General features: G+C 38.6%; 1 protein-coding gene across 1 annotated transcript in view; it reads right to left on the reverse strand.

Annotated features, from left to right (window-relative positions):
• Window positions 1–8,384: 8,384 nt before the first annotated feature.
• The window catches only part of LOC121917260 (transmembrane protease serine 7-like), a 36,002-nt gene continuing 17,958 nt past the window's right edge, over window positions 8,385–26,428 (reverse strand). Inside the window, exons 9-18 of the mRNA XM_042443043.1 lie at window positions 25,374–25,486; window positions 22,523–22,629; window positions 21,432–21,568; window positions 19,423–19,530; window positions 19,205–19,315; window positions 17,982–18,098; window positions 15,069–15,246; window positions 11,007–11,275; window positions 9,010–9,146; window positions 8,385–8,636 (exon numbers count right to left, since the gene is read on the reverse strand). Of these exons, the coding sequence (XP_042298977.1) occupies window positions 8,466–8,636; window positions 9,010–9,146; window positions 11,007–11,275; window positions 15,069–15,246; window positions 17,982–18,098; window positions 19,205–19,315; window positions 19,423–19,530; window positions 21,432–21,568; window positions 22,523–22,629; window positions 25,374–25,486 (1,448 nt within the window). The 3' untranslated portion in view covers window positions 8,385–8,465. The remainder of the gene's footprint in view (window positions 8,637–9,009; window positions 9,147–11,006; window positions 11,276–15,068; window positions 15,247–17,981; window positions 18,099–19,204; window positions 19,316–19,422; window positions 19,531–21,431; window positions 21,569–22,522; window positions 22,630–25,373; window positions 25,487–26,428) is intronic.

Here is a 26,428-nt window from a genome sequence, read left to right on the forward strand (position 1 = left end):
TACCTGGTTCATGCAGAGAAGACTCCTCTTAGTCATCATGTTTAGAAACTGGATTCTGGCCTAGGAATGAAAATGGGCAAAAAGGCAACCACTAACAGTATGATCATATACATCTGACCCTCCATAGTGTGATGCACTGTACTGATTAACTGGTAATGAACTGCCTCATACACATATATCTCAAGCTGCATCTGCACTGCAGAAATAATTCAGGTTGACTCCCACTTTAACTGCCATGCCCCAGTGCTATGGAATTCTGAGAAATGTAGTTTTGTGAGACATTTAGCCTTCTCTGTCAGAGAGCTTTGGTGCCACAACAAACTACAGTTCCCAGAATTCCATAGCATTGAACTATGGCTTTTAAAATGGTATTATTATTTCTGAATTATTTCTGCAGTTTGTGCACTGCCTCAGTCCTATATTCACTGGGAAGCTGTGTCTCTCAGCCTCATTCTGCCTGTGGGTATATTTTTAAATATGAATCCTCCCCTACAAGCCATTGCAAGGACTAATAAGATAATATATTATGACTGTTCTGGATTGTTTCAAGTACACCAAAATGCTAAGTATTCTTATATGATGGTTCACTCCAGATCACCCCAGATTATTAAGTCAGATTTTGGGAAAGATATAATCCTCTGTCACAGCACGAAATGAGGGAGATTATCTTACATTATACATTGAACTGTTTGATTAGGGCTGAAAATAATTGTCTTGAATAGGAAAGTTTAAAAAGTAGCCTTTTTTCCATTTCCCAAGATCCACTGCAACCAGGAACAAACCTTACCTCAAGAATTTCAACATGTGTCAGATTTACAGGCCATTTTGGAAAAATAAAGTACACATAAAACAACATGAACATCCTAAAATGTGAGTTGCTAACCAGCTATAGCATTGAAAATATACGCACAAACACATTTTGCCCTTCTCATGGCTACACACCTGATTCAGGTATATATTTATAATTGCAAGTTGCAATTAGTATCTTGCCTTTACTGAAACAAAACCAAACTCTGATAGGCCTATCTATTCTAATTTGCTTTCTTATTTTATTATTCTTTCAAACATGAATAGAAAAGTTTCCAAAAGTAATAAGACAATCATTTATTTATGCAATGATGATACATAATAGAAAATGACTTACCTAAATGCAGTTATAATGGATTTTAAATAATAATTTCCTAAGGCAGAAGAGCCATAGAGTTCTGCAAACTGATAAACAATTAGAAAGCTGAATATAAAGAAAAGAAAATCTATTATGTTAAAAATATATCAGTTTTGAAATGTTATCCCAGAACAAAAGTGTTCTATTGTTTTATGCCTAGCATAAATACACTGAAAGTCTTTGGAATTGATAAAGGATTACATAAATTTCATGTTTCAGTTTACTTTGTTAAGTTTATTAAAAGGCAACATAAATATGGACACTTCACCAAGAAAAGGTTGCTGAAAGAGACACATCAATATGAATTTAGGGCACTTGACACTCCTGTCATTTCTGGCTTCTTGTCAGGTCATAGGCAACTCATGTAATCCATGCACAAAGCAGCTTTGAGATCCATGACTAATTCAGATGGGAAATGCAGGCTAACAGAAGGATGCTTTGTGTTTTCAACCTTCTGTTAGCACAGACCCAGAAAAGTGTATTGATCTCACAACCAGAGTAAACTTGGGAGAGAAGTGCAAGAAAGCAAGCATTGTTGTACTGCATGGAGGAATAAAAAAGTGACTTTGATTTAAATATAAACTGATAATGCAAATATCTGCACAAGAAAAAGTGTAGAATCATAGAGTTGGAAGAAACCAAAAGGTCTATCCATTTCAACCATGCCACTCAGGAATACACAATCAAAGCACAGCCAACAGACGACCATCCAAGCATTTGTTTAAAAACCTCCAAAGAAATAGATTCCACTTCTTTCTGAGGCAGTGTATTCCACTGTCAAACAGCTTACTGTCAGAGGTTCTTCCTAATGTTTAGGTGGACTCTCTTTTCCTATAGTTTGCGTCCATTGTTCCATGAGTCTCTGGATCAACAGCAAACAAGCTTATTTCATCCTCAATATGAGATCCATTCAAATATTTAAACATTGCTACCATGTCACCGCTTAACCAAAATACCAAAAAACAAAAAGAAGTGCAAAATTTCTACTATGTAAAGTAGAAGAAATTTCTCAATTTTAATAGTACATGGAATCAAGCAATGTTCTTATTAAATACTGGTCAAAGTCTTTTGTAGAGTGTAGCTGATTTATTGATAACAACAAAGAGTCTTCTGTCATATTAAATATATGGCATAGGCTTTTGTGGGAAGAGTCCACTTCATTAGATGCACGAAAATTTACCCTAAAATGGTTGCTTTATAAATGCACATGGCTATGGTGTTGGTGTGTTTGTGACATGGTTTCTAGAGAAGAAATCAAGTGCGTATGTCAGCCCACTAAAATATAAATAATATCCTATTTTATGACCATCCTTTTCAGGCTGAAGGAGGCTGAGTCACTAACGAGAGAACTAGCCTTGGTATAACTCTCCCAAAGGATGTTTTCAGTTTTCACCAAGCCAACATTCCACTCTTGGAAAGATTGTTTATTATAAAGAATAATAATGTTGAAAATAAATGCTGAAAGTAATAAAAATAAATTATTTTTCAGCAAATTCTCAGCATTCTAGCTCCTCCCAAAAGCATATTCCAGTTAAAGGAACTATTAAATGAAATTCTTTTATATGTTTCATAGGCAAACTTACATAATTTTGGATTACTTCAGCTTGTACTACAAACGTATGTGACTCAGGATGCATTAGGTCACTTGAGTAGGACAGGTTAGGAATTTCAACACTTCCACCAATGTAGATGAAAGAAAATGAGGGAGCTGAAAGAAAGAGATCCCACATTAGCAAGTAGGCAAACAAAAGCATGTTATTAGTGGTGAAAAGCAGTTACTTTTTAAAAAGAAGAATAACTAAACACCCAAATACATATTTTTTTAAAAAAGACATTCCACATGTTCATGATTAAAATAAGATTCTGTTCAAAACATGTTATGATGGGTAGCTATATTTACTGTTCTAATCTTTTTTCAAAATTCACTTTCAACAGTTGCCAATGAAGGGAATACATCAGGGTTGCTTCTCTACTCACTAGAGTAAATATTCTCTAGAGATGAAGGAGTTAATATAACTGTTTCCTCTGTATATAAAAGGTTTATTTTCTTAAAATTACTTCATTTTGTCTGTATGTATTCTGAAAACTATTTTTTTTTTATTTTTAAGGAAAAACCAGTAATAAGCAATCTTAAAATAAGGAAGATCTTCCTTATTTTAAGATTGTATGAAATCCCCATTCCTTTGCTCTCACGCATCCACACCCATAGACAGTGAGTTTTCACCAAAGAGAAAGTAGTCCAGCAGCTTTTTGCAGGATTGAAACCACTCTCCATTACCTGATGCGTTTAAACTGAAATTTGTAATGATGTTTGGATATGAGCTTCATTTGTCCAAAGACAAAACTTTGGACCCTGTTATAAATATTTACCTAGAAACATTGTACATTATTAGAATCCTAGAACTTCAAATTGTGTCCATAGCCATTTTAAAAAAACTTTACATTTAATCCACCTGAAAGAAATGAATGCATAGCTTTACATGTGCATCAACATCCAGGTAAAGTCATTCTGAGTAATGTCACTTACATAATGTATAGTACAGAAACAAAAGAATTACAGTAACAATCAAGGCAATTGTAGGAAACATTTTTAGAAGGCAACTTTTCCAGAAATGCACACTTGTTCTTCTGCCAAAAGGATGTTTTAGACTCTTAATGTTTCCTTGTAAAGTCTGGCTGTGGAGGAGAGATGGAGCCTGTGAAAGAACAAGAGAAGGGATGGGATCAGATTTGCCAAACAGAGTGACACAATGGCTCTGCAGACAGCATAATTATTGTATTACACACAAGCAATTTCTAAATAAGTACATGTGCAGAGGGAAACTGAATTGTGCTTTCTTACCGGTCGAGAATGAAAGTATGATTCACTAGGTGTAGGAATGCTGTATATAATAGAGATACGCCTGGAGGGAAACGATCGCATCACGACACCTCCTTGGTTTTCTCTGAAAAATTCTAAAATTTCAAAATCCTGAAAGGAAGCTGGATTCCTCTCTTAGTAACATCACTTCAAAGGCTATCTACCCCCTATTGTTGTCTTGATTCCTTTTTACTATAAAGCTCAACAGCCTTCTGCCTATCAGCAGTCCTGGAGCAGGTGGGGAGGAATATAAGTCATCCTTACAGTAACTCTTTCTTTACCAAACAGGACAGGACAGATCAGGTAGTGACAGAAAAGGACAGCTTCTCCTTTAAACATGCATGAATGAGACAAACTCATCACTGAGCATGTTTAACAATCTAGAAATGTCAAATTTTAGTTATGCTTTTATAGCGCGTGGTATACTGTTCATTAAAAAGGCAGTGAGAATGTAAAGCCAATATAACTTTATAACCCTTTAAAATGCTTATGTTGTAGCAACATAATTAATTAAATTAAGAGGAATGCAGAAAGAGTTTGTTACATCAAGGTTATGTCTCCAGAATGTATTTTAAAAGTGAGAAGCCTTGGACATGCTTTGTCCTTTAAAAGAAATTTTTAAGATCCTTTGTGGCATTTTGGGATTCTGAAATAACACAGATTTTCAGAAACTGACTTTAGCAATGATATCCTCACAGAAAAATGAAAACATAACCTATGAAGGAAATGAATTTATGTGTTGTGTTTTTTTAAAAGTAAGAAATATTGTTTGTTGTAATTTTGTTATATATGTTATGTATGGTTGTCATGTTTGAGCTGGATACAAGTTATGTGTTTAGTGATAAGGTACATTGTAAGGAGTTGTACTGATGCTAATAAAAATTATAACTAAGAGGAAAAAGAAAAATGAAAACATAATAAACCGAGTTAGAGCAAAACTATATGGCTAATGTTGTATGGTGTTTCATATGCATACCCTCCAACTATCCCAATTTGGCAGGGATAGTCATGATTAATTCTCTGTCATCCCACCTGTTAAAATGTCCTAGTTTCTCTCTCTTTCCCCCTTTGTCCTCAGATTATTGCAAAGTGGCAAAGGTAGTTTGCACTCAGTTAGCAGGGGGGAGAGGAGGAGAAGAACAGGTGGGATCTTGCACTTCCCAGAAGGATGGGGTAAAATAAATCTACTCCAGCCTCTCCTAGCTTGTGGCTCCTTCCTCATTTGCCATCTTGACCACAGGCTTATGTTGCTTGTCACAGTTTTCATCTGTGAAATGTTGCAGGATATGCATACATAGTCAAATTTTTGTGTTCTGAACCATTCAGAACATGTCTCTATGCATGCTTCAGTTTATATTTATAAGTGAGATTTATTAAATATTAGGTAATGATTTTTATTTTTAATATAAAGCTATGCATTCAAATCCAACAGTTTGGACCCATCAGCTATAATGGACACACACATGTCAGAAATGTATATTTCTGTTCAAATGTATACGCTGTTCAGCAGAATGTCATGGCAGCTTTTCCATCCAGCTTTCCTGGCTGAAAAAGTGGGCAGTTTACCCTGGGCTACCTCAAAGGGGATACCCTCCAGATCCTGTTGGAATGTTACTCCCATCAGCCTATCCAGCATAGCTATTGACAAGGAGCGCTGGGGGTTTCAGTCCAGCAACTCCTTGACAATCACGTTTCTTAACCCTGGGTTATATTATTTTATGTCCGATACTGTAGTTAGATGAGCCCTGGTGGCGCAGTGGTTAAATGCCTGTACTGCAGCCATTCACTCAAAACCACAAGGTTGCGAGTTCAAGACCAGCAAAAGGGCCCAAGCTCGACTCAGGCTTGCATCCTTCCGAGGTCACTAAAATGAGTACCCAGACTGTTGGGGGCAAATTAGCTTACTTGCTAATTAGCTTACTTGCTGTTCACCGCTATGATCTTTGGAATAGCGGTATATAAATAAAACAAATTAAAAAAAATATTATTAGATGGGGGATTGAGAATGGGGATTATTTTCTATTTTATTTGTTTTGTTAGTTTATTGCTATGTAATTTGCTTTATTAATTTTATTGCTGCTGTGAATTGCTATTTATTTTTTGCTATTAATTGCTATAGTGAATTGCTTTGTTATTTTATTGTTATTGTTTATTTGCTTTGTACTTTCTTTATTGTTGTAACCCACCCTGATTCCTTGTGATTGGGCAGGCTATAAATACATCATCATCATCATCATCATCATCATCATCATCATCATCATTATTATTATTATTATTATGTGAATCCTAAAGAGAGAGTCAATGGACTGGAATTTTACTCTTCAAGGGTTCTACCTTGAACAAAGGTAAAACATTTTTTTCTTTCAAATTGGGATTGCATTTACATGTTTCACCTTAACAACACTTAAAAGTTTTCCCGATGCAAAAGCATGGAGGCTTCCTGAGAAGTTCAGCTTTCTCCTTCTAACAAAGGGGGCTTCTAGCCTTATAAAGGATTCAAGGCAAATTGGATCTCAAAGGCAGTAACTTTTTGTCTTGCAACTGATATGTAAAGTTTATTTCCTGGACTGAATCTTCCAGTGCCCACATGGCCAGGAGGAGGTGCCCACCTGCATGAATATCCTTCTATGCCATTCAAACTGAAGACAACAACCACAACACCTTGACCACATACAGGGTTATGACTAACATCATCATTTTAAACATCTTTGCCAGATGAAGGTGAATAATGTGCATTTTGGTTGGCCCAGCTTTCTCTGGTAATAGAAATACAGGAATGACTTTTTTTTCTTCTTCCCTCACTGCTGCTAAACCTCAAAGAGTGCATCACTCCTGTGTAACAGACCAAGACATCAGTGGTGTAAAGTACCAAGAAGATTCTGGCTTCTATGGCTAAATACTGACATAATTTTTCTTCAGTTCTTCAGATAAGGGAGAGGAGAACCATAGTGGGAAATAAGCAGGAGGGGGTAATACAGTTTTGTGACAGTCAAATCTAGCTTATCAATATTGATTTTATGAAGATTTTTCAGGATGCTGAAGTAATATATTTCAAGCCTAATCCAATATTCATTCTGCTTCCCCCTGCCCTAGATTTCTCTCCCAAGCACAGGCACTGTTCTAGTAAAATCCCATAAGAGCACACTATTGGGTACTTACCTCAGAAAATCCTGATGTTCAAATCCTAATGCCTCTGCCATACTATGTGGCCATGATCCACACACTTGCCCTGGTGTACTTTGAGTGACTTGTGTTCCAAGTGAACAGGGGGAAGAAAAGAAATCATAAAATGATAACTCTGTATTCTCTGCTCATATGTCCCCCTTTTTTTCATGTTTCTAACTCAGGAACTCATTGATGACATTACGTTCAAAGGCTGGGAGTCATAAGTGTTCTCTTGCTTTTTTCCAAGTCTCTTGTTGAACTATGGTGTGATTTTCTTAGGTAAGGAATAGGCAGAGGTGGTTTGCCATTGCCTGCCTCTAAAATGTATCATAAAGCGCATGATATTCCTTGGTGTTCCCCATTCAAAAACTAACAAGAGAGCTTATTGCATGAACTTTAAAAATGTTTCAAGCCTCCCAGGCTGGAGCCAGGATATGAGATGGAGGCAGGGATTATCGTATACTAAATCAACACCTAATTGCTACCCACCATCAGCCCAGGTCCCAGTCACACTCTGCTAGCACTTTTTAAAAGCCGGAAAGCTCCTGACTTCGAAAAAATGCTGGTGGAGTACAGCTGGGACCTGGCTTGGACCTGGGCTGATGGCGGGCAGCGATTAGGTGGTGATTTAACATGCAATAATCTCCGCCTCCATCCCATGTCCCGGCTCCAGCCTGGGAGGCTTGAAATGCTTTTAAAGTTCATGCAGTAAGCCCCAAGGCCTGCTCTGCCTTGCTTCCAAGATCAGAAAGGAAGTGATTTTTCATGAGTATGTATGCAGTTCCCTGTTACTGTTGTTTTTAAATCTAAACACATGTAAGGAATGCAGTATTGTGCTTTCTTATAATTGTGGTAAAGGAACATCCTAGATTTCTCACACACACCTGGCTTCTGTGCAGTGTAGATAGATTACTAAAATCAAGAGGTACTAGATCCACAGCATCCCCCTGATCTTTAGCATATCTTCATTTCACTCTGATATTAATTCTCCATGCAGGCTAATCCTAACTATGGCATTACCTGTACCTAATCTAGAGATTTAAACCTATCTAACACTGTTTAAGACCAGGCCCGGATTAAATATACTTTTCACAATGAGAACATGGCTATGACATTCATTTTGAAGATTTAGTGGGGTGTGCACAACAATAAATTGAAAACACAACAAATCATTTATTATTAAACAGGGTTTTAATGAAGATGTTTCAAGTACTATCACTTGAATGAGGACATAATTGAACAAATGATGACGCATGAAGCACAATCACTTTTCAGTTAAAAAACAGAAGGCACATATTTGTGTATCCATGTAGCAAAATTTGACACCCTTGTGTATACTCCAGGGAAATTAGGTCTTCCGCAGCCATACCCCCAGCTAACGATTCCTATGAGAAGCCATTTTCCATCACCTTTGCTTCGACAGGACAGAGGTCCTCCAGAATCTCCCTGAAACATATTGTTTTCAAAAAATAAAGCTTTTGATATTTTAAAACATTTCAGTGGATGCCATCACTGCTAAAAGTGTTTTTAATTGATGCCAAAGAATGACTGGCACTATTTAAACCTTAAAGTATGAGATAACAGTGAGAAAAGAAAATTGCCATATATTCAGGACCAACAGGTTCCCCACCTCCACCTCAGAAACCAGTGTACAAAATCAAAGTAACCCATCAGTGTATATCAATCATGCTAACTGTGGTCAGGATTGATGACACTATTGTTATTAGATTTCTTAGCACAGACATGAACTTCAAGCACAAAATAGTAAGTGAGTCTGTGGAAAGATGAGATGGAAAGAGAGCTGGGAAGATATATTTACCTTGCAGCTATCCCTTTTTCCTGACATCATCCCAGCACATAGCATGCGGGCTGTAATAAGCCCATACGTTGAATGGCACAACGTTTGATCCACAATTTCTACCTCTGCTTTTTGTAGAACTGCTGGTGCTTCATCATCTGAAAAAAAGATACAAAGCTTAATGCAGAAAGATTATGAATCAAAGCAGTCTCAATAATCCATGTCCCAGAAAAGTCAAAATAATAATAGCAGATGGGGCTGAGGCTGAGGCTGAAACAGAATAGCTAGCTTAAAGCTACATCTGGACTTTCCTGATTCACCAATTGTTCTGGTCAGGCTACAAAAGAGAGAAGAAAACTAATTCTGGCATTCATATAGTATCCAAAGGAAGAAAGCAAAAACAAGTAACTGTGATCTCTTTATCAGCAGTCACATACTGATTAAAGTGAGCAATATCGGATATTTTATGGTACTTCAGTTAAGATTGGTTTTTCAAAATTGGATTAAACCAGTCTTCCTATACCTTTCTTTTAGCAGATAGACCAATTAACTGTTTCAAGAATTTTTATGATATATGATCAATGTTACAGGACCTGTCTCTGAACTGGGAATTAAAAAGTGTAAAACTCTGTAGCAAAATAAGTAAAACTCAGTTTATTGTTGTTGGCTACCTCCAAGTCATTTCTGATTTATGGCAACCCTAAGGCAAACTTATCATAGGATCTTCTTGGCAAGATTTGTTCAGAGGAAGTTTGTCATCGATTCTGACAGCATATGACTTGCCCAAGATCACCCAGTAGGTTTCATGACCAAGCTGGAAATCAGACCCTGGTCTCCAGAGTCATGATCCAAAAGCAGTGCACATTTATTATTTTATTTATTAAGTTCCATAGAAACTGGCCAAAAACATTGGGCCTTGGCAGGACTTGTACCTGTGCTTACTGAGATATTTTTTAAATATCCTTATAACCTTGCTCCTAATACATTCCATTTCTAGCGAATTTCCAGGACTTGCTGCAAACTTTTTAATCTTGAGTTAGGCAGTGCTCTTTTCTTTCCCTCCTGGAAATTTCCAGTAAAGATGTTGTCCTACTGTTCATATATCTTGAATGCATGTGCAACGCTTAACAGGATTTTTCTCTATATATTTCCTTCTCTCATTGTATTTCCAGTTACCAGGCTGAACCTACCACCCACCCCTGCCACCACCTTTATTTCACAGTTATAGTGTTAAAGTGGTACAGCACTTCAATTACTATTTTGGGGAGTGGAATAAATGTACAATACAGGGAACATGTGTACTGGGGGAGGGAGCATGAGGGGAGGTGTTGAGTTCATGGAGAAGATAGTTGGAAGGGTGGGAAGCCTTACTCACCTCACAGATAAGCTCAAACATGGAAAAAAGAACTGATGAAACCGTGGTTTATTTAGGGCAGGACTGGGTGTGGGATGGGTAATAGCCACTATTGTTGTTGTGATCCTTCAAGTCATTTCTGACCTGTGGTGAAGCTATCAGAGAGGTTTTTTGTTGTTGGTTTTGCAAGATTTGTTCAGAGAGGGAATACTGGGAGTGAGAGACTGTAATTTGCCCAAAGTTACCCAGTGAGTTTCCATGGCCAAGTGAGGATTTGAACCTGGTGCCTCATCCAACACTCAGACTACTACACCACACTGGCTCTTGGAATAACTGTTCCAACGTGTGAAATCTAGAAACATTTAATGGAACTATTAGCCCATCAGAAGGGAGCTTTTAGTTGCATTTACATCCTGTCTCTTCCTCTGGTTACATATGTCAGTCTGCACATTATTGGCTACATATGTGGGTCTGCACATCATTCTCACAATAACCTTATGAGGTAATCAGTCTGAGAAAAAATGCCAGCTTCAGGGTCGCAGAGTTCCATGGTAAAGCAGGGATTAGAGCTCATATCTCACAATTCCCATTCCAGCATTCTAACCAGCATGCTGGCTCACTTGTCAAAAAAATAATAATAATAACATAGGGGAGAGGTGTTTACCTGTTTCTTGTTTCTGTCCCCAGCCTGTTACCCAGCATTTTTCCCCAGGGTACACTCTGAAAGTGGCAGGAGGTAGACATATTGGCTGAATTAAAGATCTCATGGTGTCAGCCCATGGTGTGCTTAGCTGCAGCAGGGCAATGTCATAGTCATAATTTTGGCTGTTATAGTATTCATGGATGATGATTCGCCTCAGAGTAGAAACAAATTTGGCTTTTCCTTGGATACGCATTCCCATATGTGCTGTCCAGATTCTAGGGTCTGATAACCTAATGAAAATGATTTAAATAACAAACATAGTGATTGAATTGCTGGAACATGGAGAGATAGGTTCTATTTAAAAAAAACAGTTCCCACCTTTGACACCTTCAAAAAGGCACTGAAAACATACCTCTTCTGGTAAGCATACCCTCCTGATCTTTTATAGACTCAACAAGTTTGCTACCTCCCGATCAGGCGTCTACCTCAGGCTGTGATAAATTTTTATATTGTACTAATTGTTTTTAGATGGGATATGGTTTTATATTGTGATTTTAAATAATTGTTATTACTATTATTGTTTTTGTATAATTTAATGTAATCCCGCCTCGATCCGTCGGGAGAGGCAGGACAATATAAATAAAACCTATTATTATTATTATTATTATTATTATTATTATTATTATTATTATTTGTTGTTGTTGTTGTTGTTGTTGTTGTTTCTAATCAACTGAAGAATTTACCTGCAATCTAAGAGGATTCATAGCAATGTCTTCTTTTAAGGCTGTAATTTACTGTAATCATGGCTGTAATTTAAGGCTTTAATTTACTCAAGCATTCTTTAGCACAGTTGGACTGACTTCTGAGTAAATATATAAAGGATCATGCAGTAATAATAATTCATAAATCACAGCTAGGGAACAGGTGGTTCACCATATGTTGTTTCATTGAAAGTACCACGATATTGACTATGTTAGGTAAGGCCAGTGAAAGTTGCACTCCAGCATATAGAGGAGGAGTGGACAAAGGGAGATCCTGGAGCCATATGTGTCTCTCCAAAGCTTTTCTGTGATCCTTCACTCATGATTGACCTTTGGCTGCTCCCTGCAAAAAGGTTAATTCACTCATGTGGAACTCTCCAAGAATGGAAATTCACCTTTTAAACAGTTTTTGCACACTGCCCCATACTATTTAGCTTCCTCCACAGACAAAAAAACAAATCTATTTTTTCAAAACCTTTAGTAAACTTCTGATCACTTATGGATTGCTTCTTCTTTGGCATTACATGTGGCCTCTGAGGGGCCTCAGGAGCAAAAAGAAAAGCAGCCCCTGGACTCACTGTATTTAACTACTTGTGATGTAGAAAGCTATATGATCCTTACTCCTGTCCTCAGTTAGGCTGTTATTTAAAGAAAGACTTACTAAAATCAGTAGGGCAACTGATTTGATCTAAACATGATTGATTTCAACAGCAACTAGATCAGAGTAAATTATTCTAGTAATTTTATCAATGTTATTTGTGTTATCAGACAAGGCAGGCACTGGATTTGCTTTAAAAGATGTCTGACAGCTAAACACTGTGTAGGTGAGAGTGTTGACTTAATCATTTGGCAAAGCTCACAGCCACCTAAGCACTGAGAGCTTTCAAAGATTGCTAGGGAAGCTTTGCTTCATAAACTGTCATCTAGCCAACAAATAAACCGAGTATGTGAGCAATATAGATTTGTCTATGATGGTATCAAACCAAGAAATCAGAAGAAGGCTAGGATTGGGAAGGGCAGCTATGAAAGAACTGGAGAAGATAATAAAATGTAAAGACATAACTCTAAACACTAAAGTGAGGATCATCCAATCCATTGTATTCCCCATCACCAAAAGTTCTCTTTACCTGCACTGACAACTACGGTAGAGCACCTAAGGACTGGGGGCATGCTATCATTGTTCCCATATATGAAAAAGGAAAGAAGAATGAACTTGGCAACTATAGACCAATTAGTCTCCTCAACATTATCAGCAAGCTGTATGCAAAGCACTTGTAGTGGAAACTAGAAGATTGGATGGAACAAGAAAACATACTTTTAGAGGAACAAGCTGGTTTGAGGAAAGGCTGGTCCACCATAGACCAGTGCTTTGTATTCCAACACCTCATCGAAAAGTATGCCAACTTCAACACAGTCTCTGTCTATGTTGCTTTTATGGACTTTAAAGCAGCTTTTGACTCAGTATCTTGAACCAAAAACTATGGAAAAAAATTGAGGCTTCCTCGACTGACCAACCTCTACTATATCTAATTCGTATGCTGCATGAAGAGACCTCACTCAAAATAAGTTGGAACTCCCAGGATAATCTCACTGATGCCATTGCCACTGTGAAATGTGTCAAGCAAGGCTGCATTCTAGCTCCTCTCCTGTTCAATGTTTACATCAATGACATGGTGGATCCTCTTGATAACACAAATGCTCATCCTCTGAAGCTAGAGGAAAGGCATATCTCTCCTCTGCTTTATGCAGATGATGCAGCAGTAATTTCAAGAACACCTATTGGTCTAAAAAGAGCATTAGGAACAGTAACAAAGTATCGCAAACAGGATCAGCCATAACTTAATTATCAAAAAACTAAAATCATGGCATTTGCTTAAAGGCCCAAGAACCGAAACTGGATTATAGATGGTCACAAGAGCAAACAGGTCTCCTGCTTCAAATATCTGGGGGTAATCTTTTACGCTACTGGTAATAGGAAATCACAGGGAGACTATGCTTCAAGTAATGTGCAGAGGAGCTCAACAGTCATCCTCAATTTTTTTATAACAAGAGGATGCCATTATATCCCGGCGGCACACAAAGTCTTCGAAGCCAAATTGGTTGCACAACTGCTTTATGGATCCCAGCTGAGACCCCTCCTCAATTCTGCACCATTAGAACTTATGCAATCCAAATTTCTAAGATCCAAGATATGTCTCTAATGCAATTCTGAGACTGGAGTCTGACTTTATGAAAATGGAGGCCAGAGTGTGGGTGACTATCCTCAGCTACTGGCTCAGACTATCCTTGGGCTTTTTTGCGCAGGCTCCTGGAATGGGCCTGGCGTGTTACAAAAGGGGGCGTGATGGGAACGGAAGGTAGCATAGGACACAGTTTATCACACAGGAGAATGACGATGACAACGCCAGAAGTTCCCATTGCATTCCGGATGAGTCCCCAGGAGGCGATTTTCAGGAACTCTTTAGAAGTGTTCCTGAAAATCACCTCCTCTGGGACGCATTTGGAACATGATGGGAACTTCTGCCGGTGGCAGCTGTGTTCTCCTGTGCGGCAAACTGCATCCTTTGCTACCTTCCATTCCCATCATGCCCCCTTTTGTAACGTGCCAAGCCCATACCAAGGGTCTGTGCAATAAACTTTCTTCTTTCCCACCGGCCTTGCTCCACTTATCTTGACTCATGATTTCCTGTCTATGTAGTAACAAATGGTGACTAAAATTTCTTCACTGACTTTTTCTCAGATCTTTTGCTTAGCATGGTATATGAAAAGACTAAAGTGACCATCAAACAATGGGTGAGAGAATAGAGTGACAACTAGACCTAGCTAGCACCCCCATCTTTAATTGCTAGTGACTCTAACAGCTTCAAGGACCTCCATAAGGTAGGCTTCTTTAAAAACCCTCAAGTAAAAGCTTCTTAGAACTAATGCACATGACAGCTCCATGTTGGAACTGTGGTGTCCAATTCATTTTCCTCCATTGTTATCAGCTCCCTGTGTGTAGGATGTGGGAAGAGCTGGGGTATCCAAAATATCAGCTCCACTTTGTTCTGAACAAGCTAAATGACCCATGAAGATAGCACTTTGGGTAAATGAGGAAGAGGTCATCTTTGGCATGCCAAGAACAGGACGTCTTTGTTTATTGGGCCTTAGCACATGTAAAGGTTCTCAGATTATTTTTCTAACTGGTTATTAGAAATCCATGACTGACCATTACAAATTAATGGAAGAACAACAAATTCATTGTGCTCACCTATACTATATGCATGCCACTTTAGCATTATTAAAGGAAAGACTCTAAAGAAACTGACTTTTAACTACTTACCTGTTCCCCTGAAAACAATGAGCAGCTGACAGAAGCCATTCTTTGGATATAACTGAGGCTCCGCAATAAGCAACTCCAGCAAATTGGAGGCTGACTTGCCACGGCCATTCACCTTCCTGTGCATCCGAACCTCCTACAATCCGGAGATGTGCATTGGTGTATTTAGTGCTGCCACAGCCTTAAAAGAATATGATTCAAACTTTTTAGCAACAATAAACTTCAACTGATCCAAAATGCAGCAGCCAGGCTAATTATGGACACAACGAGATTTGATCATATAACACCTATTTTAAAATCTCTACACTGGCTGCCAATTCATTTCCGGTCCCAGTACAAAGTGTTGGTTATTACCTTTAAAGCTCTAAATGGCTTGGGCCCGGGTTACTTGAGGGAACGCCTCTCCCTGCATAATCCTCCCCGCACACTCAGAATTTCTGGAAAACTGTCTCTTAACCAACCTAAGGTGAGGTTGGCGTCCACTCAACAAAGGGCCTTTTCGGCCGTGGCACCCTCTCTATGGAATGCCTTACCTGAAGGGATCCGTCTTAGTGGATCAATGGAAGCCTTTAAGAAGGCTTTAAAAACTCATCTCTTCCTTCAAACCTTCCCTAATAATTCCGTTTAAGAATATATTCCCCTATTGATGTATAGCATTTATGATTTTTGATTTTAACAATGTCATTGGATGTTTTAAAATTTTGCTCGCATTTAATCTATTTTAATTATCTACTTTTAAGATGTGGTTTTTACTGTTCTTATTGTCTGTTTTTAACAATTTTTGTACACCACGTTGGAAAAGCGGTTAATAAATGAACAATTTATTATTTATTAATAACAAAATACAGATTTTTTCAAGTAAGATAAATTTAAATTACTAATGCTTTAAACCAATAGCAGGATAATTATCTAGTTAATGTTTTATCTATCATTTATTTTCTTAATATATTTATATCTAACCTTTCCACTATCATGGAGGCAGAATATTTATGATTTCTTTTTTTAAAAAATGCCTTCAATCCAAAAAGAATTTCAGAGCTGTGTACATAAAAGTAGAATGCCCAATTCAATAAAACAATTTAGAATTTTATTGGACTCCAATGTCCATCTGTCACAGCCAGACAGACCAGCTCTGGAAGATAATGGGCACACTACTTATCAAGGAAGGACCCCAGGTCCAATCCTGTTTTACAATGCTGTGAGTCCAATTTACACTATCATAACTCACTTTTAGGTCATTGCAGATGAGAATTTACTAAATATGCATTGACCCCCACACCCCATCTACTTTTCCTCTGGTGCATTCTCCCTCCCCCCATACACACACACACACACACACACACACACTTTAATTTTATGCTTGGCAGAGAGTGGTGAAGGAGCATCCAGGTATTTACCTATACCTGGATTATGACAAAGGCTATCCTCTGGAATCTCAGAGGTCTTATGGGGATTCCTGAGGATAATGTTACTGCTATTCAGCCAGCCATGGGGACAATAACTTGAAGCTTCTCTGTGTTCCTCCTGTTCACCACCAGCCAGAAGAAGGCCATGTTGAGGGAGGTGTAGTAAAGAAAATGTGGGTTGAGTTGGATTGCGTTGGGTTGGATGGGAGATGTTCATAGTTGTACATGTGTGATATATGTCCTGGTGCAGGATATCAGTCTTAGATGTGATTTGTTTCACCGAAGTGATTACAGCATACACATTCAGGTCTTGCCAAAGGCTACAGACAGGTTATTTCAATCCTCAGTAATTAAAATATAACCATCCCAATACAAAGACTCATAAGGAGCCCAAGATCTAGCTGCTCAGGAGGCACCTGGGTGATTCTTACAACAGCCCCACTCATGGCATTCTAACTAGTTTTCTTCTGTCTGTCCTTATACAGTGGACCCTTGTTATACACTGGGGTTTGGGTCCAAGATCCCCCGTGGATAACAAAATCCATGGATGCTCAAGTCCCATTAAATATAATGACATAAGCAAAATGGTGTCCCTTATAAAAAAAATGGAAAATCAAGATTTGATATTTGAAATTTATACTTTTTTTGAACATTTTCAAACCATGGATGCTTGAATCCGTGTATAAAAAATCCGTGTATAAGAAGGGCCGACTGTATTTGGCTTGGAAGAGATATTGGCAAAGCTGTGGGGTTAAAAAAAAGAAGCTTATCTTGTGATTGAGTTAGCCAAATGACTTGTGGATTATAGTCATAAAGAATGGATGGGTGGTGCTCGCATTTTCCAATTGGGCATTGACTAAATTGGTGTGGGGACCTAGGCAGGATGTCATGAAAAACAAGATTCAAACACTGAACTTTATTGCACAGGGCTCCAGGTAGGGACAAGAACGGGACAAAAATGGGACAAAAAGAGCCTGGAAGGGAACGGAACGAGTGGGGGATGCATTTTACTGCACACAAGGAAGTCCCTCACTCGTTCCGTTCCCTGTCCTTCCATTCCCAATCCGTCCCCAGAGGAGGAGATTTTTGAGAACTGTTTTGAACAGTTCTCAAAAATTACCCCCTCTGGAACGGATGGGGAACTGCTGGGGAATAGAATGGAATGAGTGGGGGACTTTGTGTGCAGTAAAATGCATCCCCCACTCATTCCACACTCGTTCCTGGCCCCATCCATTCTGTTCCCATCCCTGCCTGGAGCCCGTGGTGTGATAAAGTTCACTGTCTTCAGAGGGACATTATATTTTGCCTAAACATATTAGGTTGATGGACACACTTACTCATTATAAATATGAATGCATTGGTAATTGATGGATATTGCACTGTATTAGTTACAGGAAAACGATGAGGGTGGGATAAAATTACATAATCTTTTGTATGTATTGAACATATAGAATATAAATGGGCTTAACTTTCTAGTATTTCTGGGGAGTACAACTTTAGGCAGACTTACTACAATTCCTTTCATCACTTCGATCAAGGCAATCTATGATTCCATCACATCTTGCATTTTGTTTCCTGAAGCAAACATTGTTGCTACATTTATAGGTATTGTTGGTACATGGAATGTCTGAAAGAGAACAACCAAATGCAAAATAAATGCTCTAACAATATTATTTTATCAGTTTCCAGACAGGGACTGATTCTGAGAGAGAGTTGCTGAACTATACAATGAACTCATGGCTAAGACAAAATTCAAAGCAAAGTCACTCAAGCTTAAAGTTTTATATCCTTGGTTTCTATTGAGTAGGATCACTGCAGCTAGCCATGTTTATGTTTATGAGACAGGACAAGAAATTTAAGATGCTAATTAAAGATGTTGTCCTAAATCCAATTACTAGTCCCTGCTATAGTAGATCCATTAACTCAATTGCTGAATGGTAAATCAAAATCTGAGAACCAGCATGATTTAATGGTCTAAATGCTGGACTAATATGCATTGCAGAAATAATGAAGTTTGTCACTGCTTTAGCTGTCATGGTTCAATGTTCTGGAATTCTGAAATTTGTAGTTTTGTGAGATATTTAGCCTTACCCATCAGAGAGCTTTGGTGCCACAACAGACTACAAATCTCAGAATCCCATAGCACTGTCGAACTGCATCACTTTTGCAGTGCAGATGAGGCCTCTGGCTCTGGGAAATCATGGTTCAGATCCCTGCTTAGTCATGGAAACTTGCCAGGTGACCTTGGAAAAATCACACTCTTTCAACTTTATAGGAAGGTAATGGCAAACCTCCTCTGAATAAATCTTGCCAAAAAAAAAACCCTAGAATAGGGTTGCCATAGGTTGGAGTGGCCTTGAAGGCACATAACAGCAACATTGAATCAACAGTTGTGTAAATCATGTTGTTTCATTTAATCTACTCTCATTGCAAACACCCAAAACAGAATACACAGCAGCAGTAGTGGCAGCAGCGGCAGCATGGCCCAGCATTTAAACCATTTTATATTCTTCTTCCACCATTGAGTGAATACCTCTGCAACTATACAGAGCGATATCTCTGTAACTATGAGAGTAACTTTTAAAAGTTACAGTTTTGCCATAAAACAAATGATGTTATCCCTTGCTAAGATACAATATCACTTAGGCATGTCTTAATTATTACAAAAAAGATTTAATTAAACATTACTAATTATTTATAACTATTTACTTCAAAGTTCTGGGTGAGACTCACTTTCAGTGCAATGTTGTTCATCTTGGCCATCTTCACAGTCATTTATTCCATCACAGAAAATGGAATGGTGTTGCATTAAGAAGCTGGTGCTACAGTTTTGTTTGGATGTATCTAAAACAAAGAGAAGAAAATCACAAAATCATAAGGAGAAACTATGCCAAAGGACAGCCATAAAGGACCATCACTCTATTTTCAATTATATGCTATAGGTACTTTACCACAGAAGAGTTCATCGCTTTCATCATAACAGTCATTGATCCCATCACAACGCCGATATCTTTGGATACATAAACCAGTGTGGCATTCAAAAGATCCCAATGGACAGGCTAAAGTCAAGAGAGAGAACACCTATCATTATAGATTCTGGTTTGAATATTAACATTTCTATTATAAAAGAATACGGACCTGCCAAAAGTTGTCCCATTCACATATGGACATCACTCATTTCCAAGGGTAGGAAAACTTCCTGGCAGATTCTTCCTTTTAATAAAATCCCTTTAAATTCTTATTTTAGAATTAAAACACACACACACACACACACACACACACACACACACACATACAGTTTATCACAAGGATGGGCAAACTCCAGCCTGTGGGTTGCATGTGGCTCTGGGAATTCCTGATCCCCCTCCCCAAGTCTCCTGACTCCTCAATTAAAAATTCCTGGGTGCAAATTCATCCATCCTGTAATGGTTTTGTGAAATTGAAGGCTTTCATGGCCAGAATCCATAGTTTTTTGTGTGTTTTTCGGGATATGTGGCCGTGTTCTAGAAGAGTTTATTCCTGATCCAACTCTCTTCCATGCCAGTATTATCTGAAGATGCCAGCCACAGATGCAGGTGAAACGTCAGGAATAAACTCTTCTAGAACATGACCACATAGCCAGAAACACCCACCAGAAAAATGTAATGGTTTTGCCCCCCAACTACTCCCACCTTCTCACACACCTTTAAAAAAAACCAAAGCTGCCCCCCCCCCCCCCCCCCCCCAATAACAGAAAATTGACTGAAATAAAAACCAGAACTGATGTCGCTGACATCCTGTTTCTCTTTTGGCCAATTTGCTGCCACTTTGGCTTCTGGTAGGTTTTCAATGTAGATTAGTGTCTTGGGTTATGGAGCAGCAAAAGTGATTCTGAGCCATTTGGGGGCATTTCAGGTGGAAAAAAAAATCCCTGGAAATAGTTCAGAGATTTGGCATGCAACAGTGCAGCCCATTAGGTATATAGGGGTAAAAACTGGCCCCCAACCACTCTTCAATTGCCCACCTTGATTTATCAAGAGAATATTCTGGTAGTAACTGGAAGGTATAATCCGTAGTTACAGACTGATAACCTGGAGTTACAGATCTGTAACTGCTCTATATTCACTAACACTACATAGTCACTCACAACTGTGGCACTGCTGTTACAGTCATTTGCCCTTCATAACCTACTTTCCCAGGCAATAGCCACACCTATATATGGAAGTCTGATTAGGACACAGGAGGAGGATATTCTTCCTCCCTTCAACCAGTGAGTGAGCAAGATTGATAATCACAAACTGGACCCCTGACACAATTCCTTGTTGTAGCCTTGCTCACCTACACCTCAAACCATGGCTCACCCCATTCAACAACATCCCCCCAAACCCTCTGAAATATTTTCAGAAGGTGGGAGGGGCCACTGTAGTAATGAGGATGTAATATAGGAGCTTATCTCATGGGGCTGCAAGAACGCAGCTAGCATGGAATGAAAGGGGGCATGATGGGAACAGAATGGGGAAAGGATGCATTTTACTGCATGCTGGAATGCCACCGATGCCACCGGAAGCCCACGTTCCATTCCCCATCCATCCCAGAGGAGGTGATTTTCATGAACTGTTCGGAACAGTTCTTGAAAATCGCCTCCTCTGGGATGGATGGGGAACGGAATGCAGAGTTCCGGTGGCATCTTTGGAATTCCAGCGTGCAGTAAAATGCATCCTTTCCCCGTTCCGTTCCCATCATGCTCCCTTTCATTCTGTGCTAGCTGCGTTCCTGCAGCCCCATGTGATAAGCTCCTTAGTCTCTTCCACCATCCCAGGTGCATACACCAAAATCTGCATCAACCCTCATAGCTGATGAATAGAAACCAGTTGCTGCCATATACAAAATATGGTATTATCCCAATTGTCAGTGATTATTTCTAGTGTGTTTTCATTCAGACAGTTTTTCATATGACAAAGGAAATTAAAGTAAGTCTTACGTTGACTGATGTCGTACAGCCCATATTCCACAAGGAGAGGCTGCTCTGAAAGCTTGGAACTACATTGAAATTCAATGTTGACCCCAAAGCTTGCAACACGAAATATTGTTGGATGGTCAATGTAATAGCCACAGTACCTAGAAGATGAATATGTGTTAACTTGTATTATGGAGCACATTTTAGTACTCTTAGATGGGATGAGGGTTATGCAGCCCTACAGATATTGTTGGAATGCAAGTATTATGTTTAACCGAGTCTCTTGGGACTTGCAGTCTAAAAAGGCTGGAAGAGCACATGATTCTTGCTTAATGCCTGATTTTATACAAGGCTGTGTGCTTGTTTGACATAAATGTAGACTGTAGCTCAATTACAGCACACATATTTTGCATTCAGAAGATCTCAGATTCGATTGCTGGCATAACCACATATAAAAAATTATGAGAACAAGCTTTCTAACTCATGTCCTAGACGGCCATTGTCAGTCAAACAATACAGAGCTAAATGGGAAAAGGCTGACCTGGTACAGTGTAACTTCCTATACTGCTAAGGTTCAGTGTGTTTCTAAGGGCTCATATTTTAGGATGCTAGTATACATTCTACATCAGATTCTCTCTCTTTCTCCTTCCTATAAATTTTCTCATTTCTATCTACCACCTCCCCAGTTCTATGCTGCACCGTTGTGCTTAGTTGCCATGCTGAATAGAATGTAAACATGTGAAATTACACTGTGCAGGCAAAGCTTGGACAAGTTGCTTCTTTGGCAACTTCTAGAATGCTCCAGGCATTATGACCACTGGTTATGCTGGCTGGGAATTTTGTGAATTGTATTACAAAACCTCCCAACTTTTCCAAGGTCTGGTCCAGACAGCATATGTTGTATGCAAATACATCTGAAGGACATATGTGAATTGGTTGAGGACATTTTGTACATTGCCATGTTTGTTTTAATGCAGTTAATCCTATCTACCATCAGTCTCCTTATCATTGCAGCCAAAAGTTCCTATATTTGCTTCCTTGTTAATGTACTACTCCCTTGAGAGAAGCAGTGCTAGTTATCTGTACAGATGAATAGCCTACATTGATATACTTACATATGCTCATTAATTTTCCACCATCCATGCTCACAGCCTTTAATGCTTTTTTCACGTATAGTATAGTTATGAAATTTCAGTGCTATACCAAAGTCCTTCTGGGGAATCTGTTTTTAAGAAAGAGTAATTACATTTGACATTAATGTTATGTGAGGAAAATTCAGCTGGAAAAATTTAATTATGTCATATCTGTGTAGACTTACATATATGTGTGTATATATGCATTCCAGGGTTTTATCTAGGCTGGGGGAGCCGATTAGAACAAATTTTAGATGCCAGTGCAAATAAAGCTGTAGGGGAAACTGGTAGGTAGTTAATTTTTCCCTCTCTTGTTAGGGTCCTAACAAAAACCATGTACACATATGTTTACACGTACACCACCATCATCCCAACATAGCTGCAATTTGCTTTGGAAGGAAAGCAACATCGAATAGACACAGACTAGGGATGGATGAATCTGTCAACTTTGGTTTCTCTGAAGCTGTGTTGAGGTATGCATACACCAGTTCAGATACACATACGCATCTGAATAGACAGGGAAATTGCTAGATTCTAGCTCCACCTCATTACATTATGATTGCCCTCTTTCCTGTATCTGAGGAGGATCTCCATGAAATTTTAAATCCTTGAAAAGAAGGGAGACAATCTATTAGATAATCTTCCATGAATACAAGAGATTCTTAACTTCATAAAGTAACTTCCACATCTAGAAGGTAACAACTTGTGACAAAGGGGCAAAATAGAGGAAGAGAGGCTAGCCAGACCATTATGGGACAGACAGAAGGGCCTCTCCTGCAGATCTCAAGGCTTGGGCAGGCTCCATTTTTTTAGTTTCTTGTTTTTCCAGTCATACGTTTGCTCTATCACATTTCTACATAAGTTTTTGAATGTTGTTTTAAAGGACACAACATTTCAGAGGCATTTTTGTGCAATTTCTAATAATGTACACAATTTTGTATACAGTTTTCTATAAACTGGTGTTTGGAAGGAAGAAATTATGCATAACTTACCTGAGTAACTTCATTCATTCATTCATTCATGTACTTGTCGCACAACAAAATTACTTCATAGGGAACAATAATACTTTTTGTGTAATGACTAATGATTCTTGTTACCTTTCAAGGACATTTTAAGCAGAATTTCAAGGGGCTATTGTGGTGAAATTTTTCATGTTGTATGCCATTACCATCAATATTAAAATTGGGAGATTTTTTAAGTAATAGAAAATTAGTTAAAAAGTAATTAACAAACACATGATACACCAACTATTTGTTTAAAAACAACAACTCATAATGGCAACAAATTATGCTGGGGAAATTTCAACTGAGTTACATAATGAATTACTTTTTCAAAGTAACTTTCTAAGATCAAATTTTTCCTGGTTTTATACAAAATAGCAAAATAGTTTTATAAATAATTTATACTTATGTAAATGCTGATATATTTGTCTGTACTTTTCCCCAAAATGCAGAATTTTGTTTGCATTTTTTGTGGACTGGTAAACTTCATTCAGTTTTTAAGAATTATGAATACTGAAAGATGACTGTTTTAGTTCACACCTAGGCATGGGCAGGGTGAAATAGGTCAGTCTGTATTCAAATGTAAACTGAATTTCTCCCTCATCTATTGTGCAGACTCCCTGACTCCCTCAGAGAGTATCCATATTCAGTTTCAACACAACTGGAATGTTCTTTTTAAAATAATAATAATAATAATAATAATAATAATAATAATAATAATATGACTTGCTGATTTTGGAAGATAGGTAGTTGCTGTTGCTCATTGCTCATTATAAAAAGTAACTAAGGGGGGGTGTACAGATGAGGAGAAAGGGGCAGACAGAGGCTGCCCCTTTCTCCCCTGGATTGTGGCCATGCCGACCAAATGGCGCAGCAATGGTACACCTGGAAAAAGGAGATATGAAATGTGGCTCTTTCTCTGCCGCTGCCGAGACACCATAAGAGTCCTGGAGCAGCGCTGTGATGTCCTTCATGCACTACACAGTTTGGACATGACGCATGAGGCACATCAGCGTCACGAACGACATGGTGTTTGTGGAGCATGGTAGGGCTTGGGAGCATGTAGATGCTCCGCTCTCCCGAGCCCTACTTTTGGCCCCAGGCTGGAGCATAGCACCAGTCTGTGCCAGGCCTAATCTTGTTCATGACCAACAAGATTTTTTAAATTACTTTAGTATTTTTTTAAAAGCACAATACAAAAATTGCCTAAATCCATCTCAGTGACTCATGAATAGCCATGTTTTAGGAATAATGAGTAAACATTACTTGCTATCACTCTTCCAAACAAGCAACAAGGCTATCCATCTGTAGGATGCTCTGGTAACATATTACAGACAATATCATTATTACTTGTAACATATCGCTTCCAGACTCTAGCTGTGACTGAAAAGATGGGCTTCTGGATCTGTAAGCTGCTTAACAAACTTCCTCCCTCCTCCTGGTTCAAAACTGACAAGTGGGTACTCCACTCAGTTGCAGTTTCTGATTTCGGTATGCTGGATTATAAGAAGTGACAGTGGTTGCCACAGTTTAACTGCCAGCCAGAGCATGAGAGCCTTGGAAAGAGAGGGCAGGCTGGCAGAGGCAAAGAGCAGGTGCAGCTTTCCACCTTCTCACAAGGACACCTTTCATCTCCCACTATAGCTACTTGACCAAAAAAGAAAAAAAGAGACAGAGAGAGATTCAGGCTTTGTACTAAGATCAAAGAGTTTAGAATCCTGCAACTTCATCTCATCAAAGAGAGTGGAAGACTGGAAGCCCTGTTTTCTAATCAACAGCAAATACAGTGAAGTGAAATTGCAAAAGTCCTGCACTGTGGGGTTTAAAATTACCTGAAAAGTCCAAGTACAAATGCATTTTGGTGGGTAGTGGCTTGGGTAATATGGACTCATGATTCTTCCTCCAAAGCCAGTACTTCCTAATGCTACCATAGTTTGTCCACATTCTGATTAAGAGAGAGAGAGAGAGAAACCATATTTATTGTTACACAATCTAGGAAAAAAGCAACGGGAGTTTTGTTTTTGGTTTGTTTTATATCATTAAAAAGAACTGTTTGGTCATTTCATATACTGCAGGTGATACAAATCAAACAGAAGTAAATCTCACTAAGTTCAGTGGGACATACTCCTAGGTAAATGTGTGTAGGAGTGCAGTCTATACTTCATTCATTCATTCATTCATTCATTCATTCATTCATTCATTCATATATTTAAGCATTTACAATCATCCCTCCACATTCATGGTGGTCTCAGGCTTGTGGGGTCGGAAGCTTCAGAAGGGTGGTGGCAAACTTGCGAATAATCAGATCCATGGACCTTAAATCTGCAAATGTGTGGGGCTGACTGTATATCCTCCTTTTGTTACACAGGTTTCAAGTTCGCTCAAAAAGAAAGCAAAAAAGATAGTTATTTTTACTGATACAAACCAAGCAAAATAAGAAAACATTGCAATAAGCAACAGGCTCATGAAAGAGCAGCAAGCCATACAAAATCAATAAAAGATGCCAAGAGCAAGAGAACTTGAAAGAAATGGTGCAGGGATGTTTGTCAGATATTCTTAAAGGAAAAGGGAAATTCCATTTAAAATCTTAAATAGGCTTCTCCTCTTGCGTAAAAGCATCAGACACATATGCCAAGGGAGTGAATTCCAGATTTTGCTTGCTTGGTTGCTTTTGAAAAACAAATATTTAAAGCAAATATTCTTTGCACATTAGCCCAAAAAGCTGACAGAGCAACTAATAATTAATATGACAGTCTCTGCCTTTAGGTTTACAATCTAAATTTAAGGCATGTCACATAAGGTATATGTAATGGGAGGGGAGAAGGAAAAATAAAGTTCAGTGCTTACAAGGAGAAGCTGAAATAAAATGATATGGGGGGGGGGGGGG

This window comes from Sceloporus undulatus, unplaced genomic scaffold (assembly GCF_019175285.1).
Source record: "Sceloporus undulatus isolate JIND9_A2432 ecotype Alabama unplaced genomic scaffold, SceUnd_v1.1 scaffold_13, whole genome shotgun sequence".
NCBI classification, from domain to species: Eukaryota; Metazoa; Chordata; class Lepidosauria; order Squamata; family Phrynosomatidae; genus Sceloporus; species Sceloporus undulatus.